General features: G+C 43.5%; 1 protein-coding gene across 1 annotated transcript; it reads left to right on the plus strand.

The window, feature by feature from the left end:
- On the plus strand, nt 1-6,560 carry LOC107106361 (vomeronasal type-2 receptor 26-like). Its single transcript, XM_015406496.1, has 3 exons — nt 1-315; nt 5,019-5,145; nt 5,659-6,560. The coding sequence occupies exons 1-3, from the start codon at nt 1-3 to the stop codon at nt 6,558-6,560; spliced, it is 1,344 nt and encodes a 447-aa protein (XP_015261982.1).
- The last annotated feature ends 1,803 nt before the right edge of the window (nt 6,561-8,363 follow it).

Genomic DNA, 8,363 nt, shown 5'->3' on the forward strand with positions numbered 1-8,363 from the left:
ATGATTATGAAGTTCTACCAGCACATCCTGGCCTTGGCCTTTGCTGTAAAGGAGATCAACGAGAACCCCAGCATCTTGCCCAATGTCACTTTTGGGTTCCACATCTATGAGAACTACCATGATGAAAGGTTGACCTATCAGACCACTCTGGAGCTGCTTTTCAAATCACACCATTTTGTCCCTAACTACAAGTGTGACATCCAGAAAAATGTCATTGCTGTCATCGGGGGTATTAACCGTGAGAGCTCCTTGCATATGGCAAACATCTTGGATCTCACCAAGATTCCACAGGTGGATACATACAGGGGGAAGTGGGTATCTTTTAAGAGCACATGAGGAATTCTGTCTTCCCTTGTCATTCTGGGAAAGGCTTTATGGTTCAGAAGGAGGGAGTGGTGTGATTGACAAAGCTAAAGCTGTTTCAGATTTGGAAAGAACAAATTCACCAACCTGAGGGGGGGATGGGATGGAATGACAGGGTGGCAGAACATGTTTTGAGATGGGTTGATTCCCATGACCAGTCTCTTGGAATTTCAACCACAGCTTTGGCAGAACCATTTTTCAAATGAGGTAAAGCAGTTCTTTCTGTCTCATGAAAGCTCATACTGGAATAAATGTGGTTAGTCTGCATGTTGCAACTGGACTTTTGTTCTCTTTTTGCCACGCCAGACTAACATGGCTACCAACATGGCTACCCTACTGAAATTGTAGTTCTTATACCAATCGGGAATCTTTGCTCTACTCAAGATGGACTCTGGTTTCAATAGGAAATGTAATTATACTCTTAATGCTTCCCCCATCTAATAGAGATGGATTTATTAAGAGGTTGTACCAGTAATCCAGGGCAGCATCCTGGCAAATTTTAGACAGGAAAAAAGATTCCCCATATTAGACATATATAAATGTTTAACTTGCACAGCCAGATTTGGAGGTGGGTGGGGATTTCCCCTCACTTTCTCACATAAGTGGGTCCTAGGCCATGACAGACTTTATGCGTCATAACCATCACCTTGAACTGAACCCGGGAATTATTTGATAACCAATGGAATAACTGCAGAACAGGTGTAACACGCAGAATCATCCCAGGTCCTGATAGCATTCTGTACCACCTGAAGTTTCCAAGTTGTCTTCCAGAGCAGAACTATGAAAGGTGCATTCCAATAGTCTAGTCTTGAGGTTGTTTGGCCACAGCTTTTATTTTATTCATTTTTATTTTATCGGATTTGTATCCCACCCTCCCAACATCATGGGCTCATTGCAGGTTCCATCAAATATAATATACAAATAATTAAAAACAGTTAAAACACATCAGATAAAAACAGTGCAATTCTTATATATCCATGTGGATATATATCCATAAGTCCATGTGGCCAGACCATCTGGGAAGTCAGGTAAGAAACTAAACCTGTTGTTCAGTCGCACAGTCGAGTCCGACTCTTCGCGACCCCATGGACAAGATCTCGCCAGGCCCTCCTGTCTTCCGCCGTCCTCTGAAGTTTGCTCAATTTCATGTTCGTTGCATCTATGACACTGTCTAACCATCTCATCCTTTGCCATCCCCATCTTCTTTGACCTTCAATCTTTCCCAGCATCAGGGTCTTCTCCAGTGAGTGCTCCCTTCTCATTTGGTGGCCAAAGTATTTGAGCTTCAGTTTCATTATCTGGCCTTCCAGGGAACAGTCAGGGTTGATTTCTTTTAGGATATACTGCTTCGATCTCCTTGCGGTCCAAGGGACTCTCAAGAGTCTTCTCCAGCACCATAGTTCAAAAGAATCTATTTTTCGGTGCTCGGCCTTCCTTATAGTCCAACTCTCGCAGCCATACATGACTACTGGGAATACCATTGCTTTGACCATGCTGACTTTTGTTGACAGGGTGATGTCTCTACTTTTTATCATGCTGTTTAGGTTCGCCATCGCTCTCCTCCCAAGGAGAAGGCATCTTTTAATTTCATGGCTTCTGTCACAGTCTGCGGTGATCTGGGATCCCAGGAACGTGATCCCAGGAACTAAACCTGTGGCTGTGCAAAATTTTTAAAAGGTCTCCTCAAATGATACAGTTGTTGGAGGACGTGGCACTTCTATGAACAGAAATGCTAACTGCGATGATCCTTCGTGGTAGAAACAATGGCACACTGTTCTGGTAGGCTTAACACCGCTATCAGGCACATCTCTGCCTAGGCACTCTCTCCCCTGTTCTTTCAAGTTTCCCCGTGGAAACCTGCTTGTGCTGTCTGTGTTTAATTGTCTGTTCTAGTTTGTTGTAGCATTTCTAATAATGAGTGGGATCCTCCTAACTCATTTTTAGCATATTCTGTGCATTTCCTCTTAGTTCACATATGGTTCATTTGCCTTGGAGGAGAGTGATGCAAAAGAATTCCTCTTTTACCGTATGGTCCCAAATGAAGCCCATCACTACACTGGGATTCTTCAGTTGCTTCACCATTTCCGATGGACATGGGTGGGCCTCCTGGTGGCTGATGATCACAGTGGAGAACAATTCTTGCAAACTTTGGAGCCATTGCTTTCCCAGAATGGAATCTGTTTGGCTTTCACAGCAAGACTGATTCAAAAAGTAAAATGGGATGCTTGGGACCAATTATATGATTTCATCCAAAATGTAGAGACATTTCTTACAAACAGCCAAGTCAGTACTTTGATACTCTACGGAGATTCAAGGACAATTATTCTGTTGAACACTTACTATTTTATGCGAAATCATCCATGTCCTAAAATATTTGGCAAAGTGTGGATTTTCACAAGCCAAATTAATTTTGCCCTGACGGGAGTTCAAAGAAGTTGGCACTTTCAGTTCTTCCATGGTGCAATCTCCTTCACAATTCACTCAAACGAACTTCAGGGTTTCCGTACATTTCTTCAAGGCATAAAACTTTACGGGGAAGAAGGAAACGGGTTTTTGAAGTCGTTCTGGGAGCGAGCATTTGACTGCACATTTGTGAACTACAAGGATACCACAAAGGTTGATGGTGCTTGTAGTGGCGAGGAGAAGCTGGAAGGTCTCCCCACACCAGTTTTTGAAATGCACATGAGTGGCCACAGTTATAGCATCTATAATGCTGCCTATGCTGTGGCACATGCTTTGCATAACATGTACTCCTCTAGATCCAACCTTAGAGCAAGAAGGAGCAGCAAAAGAGCAGGCTTTCAAGATCTTCAGCCTTGGCAGGTAATGTTGTTACGCTATGCTTTGTTATGCTATTCAGTGAACAGATTAATACAAGGTGAGGCAACATCCTCCATGTTCCACCACGAACAACATGTGGAATGTTGTTGTACACATTGTCCATGGACAATGTTTTGTGGGCTCATGATTCTCTCCAGACTTCAAGCCTGTAAAAAATGTGTGAGCTCTCTTAGAGAGCCAGATTGGTGCAGTGGTTAGGAGTGCAGACTCTAATCTGGGAGAACCGGGTTTGATTCTCCACTCCTCCACATGCAGCTGCTGGTGTGACCTTGGGTCAGTCACAGCTCTCTTGGAGCTGTTCTGGAAAGAGCAGTCCTTGAAAGAGCTCTCTCAGCCTGGCCTACCTCACAGGGTATCTGCTGTGGGGAGGGGAAGGAGATTGTAAGACGCTCTGAGACTCCTTCAGGTAGTGAAGGGTGGGGTATAAATCCAATCTCTTATTATTATTACTATAGTTACCCAACCCTTGTTCTATTGGCATCAGTAATCTGCCTTCTCCAACTGGCAGGGACTCCCTAAGGCCTCACAAATAAGTCTTTGATGCCACATATAACCATTTAAGGGATCCGAAGATACTGAGGGATTGCATACTGAGCATATGTTATGCCAAGGCACTAAGGTGGGGTAGCAGCCAGAGTCCAGAACATCTGGTTGGGCTTACTGCTGCTGACCCCAACTCAAGCACCTCTCCTGTACTTGTGATCTCAACTGTCCAGCATCATTAAGGAAGGGCTTGCGGATGGTGCACCATGGTGGTGTAACTGGTGTCAATGGCAGCAGCACTCCCAGCTTGTGAGCCGGTGGTGCAAGCAAATGAGCATGGTGGTGGGAAGGCTTCCAAGTGGGAGAGGGATGCACAGGTCAGTGGGGGGGACATGTGTGTGGGGTTAGAAAGGAAGGCATGGAGGAGTCCTGGTGGTAGACAGATGGGTGCCCCTAGGCACTGTCTCCCCAGGGCATCAAGAACCTAGAAACCAATCTTGCACCACTACCACCACCCAAATAAAGGAGGTATACATTTTCGGCCTCTTACCACTGCTAAAAACCCATCGTTTTCAGGCAAGGAATAGAAGGAAATGAGTAAAACGTGACACAATGGGGAAATATTTCAAAATCTCAGGATGAAGAATCCAACGCGGTGTTAAATTAAATTTTATTTACACATTTCCTATCCCTGAACAGCTCCACCCATTTCTTCAAGGCATTTTTTTTAACAACTCAGCAGGAGAACGGGTATCATTTAATTGTTACAGGGAAGTGGAGAATGGATTTGATGTCACCAACCTGGTCGCATTCCCCAACAAATCACTCTTTAGGGTGAGAGTCGGAAGACTGGATCCCACAGCTCTTGAAGGAAACAAATTGATCATTAATGAAGACTTAATCATGTGGCAAAAGAGCTTTGATCAGGTATGGATGCACAGACATTCCAGGGCTCCTCTAGCCTCAGGATGACTCAGTGGCCAAAATTTTCCTTTGCTACATAACCTGACCCTCTTGGCTCGCCAGCTGGTAACATGGAGAAAAACTAGCAAAAGTGCTGAGCTGGAAGCCCTTTCTCTACAACACTTTTTAGGGAGAAGGAATTGGTTTGAGTAATCCATTTCTTTTCTTGGGTCCTCAGATTTTGCTCAAAACATCTGAAACACTTTATCAAGCAAATCTCTTCATGGCATTGTGGTTCTCAGATTACTTGAGATGTTTGCAGACCTAATAATCAACATTATGGTTTACTTTTGTTAGTATAGCAGTAGATTGTTAATAAAGTCATGTCTCATTGCTCTTATCTAGAACTTCTTTCATATATTGGATAGGTCCCACCTCTGTCAGAGTGTAACACACACTGCCAACCTGGTTTTCAGAAGAAGAAAAAAGAGGGGGTGAAATTTTGCTGTTATGATTGTTCTCCATGCCCCAAAAGGAAGATTTCAAGGCAAAAGGGTAGGTACTATACTGTGATCTTCATAGTCAGGGTTATTTCAGATGACCATTGTAACATATTAGTGAACTCTTAAACAATTTACCTGCAATGCTGTGCTAATAGAGATTAGAGAATTTTAGAGCAAACGGAATATTTGAAAATGTCATGATGGATACTAGTCATGATCTAATCCCTCCAGTGCCAGATGCAGTATGCTTTTTTATATAAGTTGCCGGGGAGATGGGTAAGAGGAAGTTTTTCCAGTCATCCTGCTTGTCAACTTCCTAGAGACAGCTGGTTGGCCTCTGTATGAACAGAATGCTGGACTTGATGAGCCTTTGGTCTGATCCAGCATTGTTCTTCTTATGTAATGGTAGACTGGATCTTCAAACCCAGTGCTTTCCAAAGCTGCATTTTCATTTATGGTTCATAACAATTAAGGCAGGCTTAGTTTCTCATCCACTACAATGGTGAGCATGGGTCTTAAATTATATGTGTATTCACTCAGGGGTAGACTCTTCCCTCTCTTTCAGACATGGTTCACTGTATGGAGTGCCCAGAAGATCAGTATCCAAGCAAAAGCCAAGACCGATGTCTGCCCAAGACAATCAGCTTTCTGTCTTATGAAGAACCTTTAGGGATCATCTTGGCTTCCATTGCTATGTCTTGTTTCCTGATCACAGCTTTGGTTCTCACAACTTTTATTAAGCACAAAGATACCCCCATAGTTAAGGCCAACAACAGAGATATCACCTATGCTCTCCTGGTCTCCCTCTTGCTCTGCTTCCTCTCCTCTTTGCTTTTCCTTGGAGAACCAAACAAAGTGACCTGCTTCTTCCGACAATCTGCTTTTGGCATCATTTTCACAGTGGCTGTTTCTTGTGTGTTAGCCAAAACCATCACTGTGGTTCTTGCTTTCATGGCCATCAAACCAGGTTCCATAATGAGAAAATGGGTGGGGAAAAGAATGACCGATGCCACTGTCCTTGCCTGCTCCCTCATTCAAGCAGCCATATGTATGGTGTGGTTAGGAACCTCTCCTCCTTTCCCAGATTTTGACATGCAGTCAATGAATGAGGAAATAGTGGCAGAATGTAATGAAGGATCTGTCCTCATGTTCTATATTGTCCTGGGCTACATGGGACTTCTGTCCATCCTAAGCTTGACTGTGGCTTTCTTTGCCAGGAAGTTGCCAGACTGTTTTAATGAAGCTAAGTGTATCACCTTCAGTATGCTTGTGTTTTGCAGCGTCTGGGTGTCTTTTGTTCCAGCCTACCTGAGCACCAAAGGAAAATACATGGTAGCTGTGGAGATCTTCTCTGCCTTAGCCTCCAGTGCAGGGTTACTGGGTTGTATCTTTTTCCCCAAATGCTACATTATTTTGCTGAGACCTGAGTTTAACAACAGGGAGCAATTAACAAGGATAAGGAAATAAAGATCCTTATTGTCCTGTGAAAATTATTCTTTCTGTGGTTTCTACAGAGAACAGAAACTTGGCCAATTCTGGTGAGTAGCCTGAGCTACCATACATGTAAAAGGGTGCCCTTTCCTAGCTGAATGAAGAGGGAAATACACTTGTATGGGAATATCAAAAAGAGGAATGGGTGAAACCATTGCTGATTAAAGTTTGAGTCCAGTGGAACCTTTAAGACCAACAAAGTTTTATTCAAGGTATAAGCTATGTGTGCAAGCACATTTCTTCAGGTACAGTGAAACAGAATTTCCTCAACCATTACATATAGAATGAGAGAGGGTGGGTCTTTCTTCCTATATGTAATGGTTGGGGAGGGAGACTGTGCTGGTCACTCACAGAGAGCAGTGGGGGGGAGAGTGTGCTGGCTTGCCTGGAGAGCAACAGCAATGGGGTAAGTTTCTGCTGGCTTACTCAGAGCTTCTCCAAGTGAGCAGCACAATTTTCCCTCTCCAGCAAGCCACAGAAAGCCTCCAGGCTCCACACTGGGCTAGGAAAGGGGGGAAATAGGGTTGCCAGGTCTCACCTGGCTAGCAGCAGGGGGGTGCCAGACCCACTCCTGGAAATCTATGTTTTTTTTTCCCTTAAATGATTGATTGTCCCCCCCTGCAATGTGCCTGGTGTGATGACGTAACCTCGAGGTGACATCATCATACTGGGCACATCGGAGAACATGAGGCTCTTTGAGGGTGGGGTTCCCCACTCCGGCCAGATCTGGGCCAGCAGATTGGAGGCTGGGAGATCTGGCAGCCCTAGGGGGAGATGGGCCCCCACTTGTATTCTATAATACCCATTGCACCACTCAAAATATTCCTTCATAATTCAAAAACAAAATCCTGGTTGTATTTTTAAGCATGTAAAATCATTGGGGAAAGGAAAGGAGTATTTGAAATAAGTGCAAAAATGTACATTCTGTTAAATTCAGCAAGACAGCGAAATGATTCCAGAAAGTGGAAATACTAAACACAGCTTCTGTAATTGAGAAATTTCTGTTCTAGAAGATATACTGGAAACTCTTGTGGTTAGACAACAGCCATATCAGACACGTATCTGCTGAGTCACTCTATTCCCTCTCACCCTTCTTCTTACTATCCCATGCCTGATTTAAAAAGTCCCAGTGAGGTGGTAGAGAACATTGAGAAGATCACTTTCCCTCAAGAAAGGGTCTGCAACAGATTGTTCTAGCGCCAAACCTGGTTCAGTATGGAACCATGTATGGCTCTTCAACAAGAAATCTTTAATTACAGGTATACTAGGGGAAAAGGTGGCATGCTAGAATAAACAGTGTGTGAAGGCAATGACATGAAAAGATTTGGTAGGGCCAGAGGGCTTCTTTGAGATGCTTTATCAAAAGGGAAATGATGGAGGTAAGGTGAGAACCATGTGCAGATTTATTCCTGTGCCCTAAAACAATTCTGTGGGGTGTTCCTGTGTAAACGCATTACTGATTATGACATCTTATGTGTGCCACTTCCTAATAAAAGTCTTACCACAACCAGTCTTTGCTTTACTGAAACTTTATTATGGATCTTCGAACTGAAATGCCAATTAGCATTAATGTTATGCTATATCATTTTGGTTGTCCCACAGACTTTCTTATACGCATTTTTTCCTTTTTGTTTATCTCTTGCTATTTTGATGCAGTGTGACTCTTTAATAATAAATGCTTGCTGTGCACTGCTTCAGAATGTTCTTAATGTTCTTCTTGACAATAGTCCATTATAGGTTACCCTAACGGTTCAATCCTATGCATAGTTACTCTACTCT

Source organism: Gekko japonicus, unplaced genomic scaffold (assembly GCF_001447785.1).
Source record: "Gekko japonicus isolate JY-2015 unplaced genomic scaffold, Gekko_japonicus_V1.1 scaffold5054, whole genome shotgun sequence".
In the NCBI taxonomy this organism is placed as follows: Eukaryota; Metazoa; Chordata; class Lepidosauria; order Squamata; family Gekkonidae; genus Gekko; species Gekko japonicus.

Excerpts from the sequence above, each read along its gene's own strand:
- LOC107106361 (XM_015406496.1), top strand. The coding sequence starts at position 1 with ATGATTATGAAGTTCTACCAGCACATCCTGGCCTTGGCCTTTGCTGTA. Across the intron at positions 316-5,018 it reads ATACATACAGGGGGAAGTGG|GTCCCACCTCTGTCAGAGTG; the intron begins GTATCTTTTAAG and ends TATATTGGATAG. Across the intron at positions 5,146-5,658 it reads GAAGATTTCAAGGCAAAAGG|ACATGGTTCACTGTATGGAG; the intron begins GTAGGTACTATA and ends CCTCTCTTTCAG.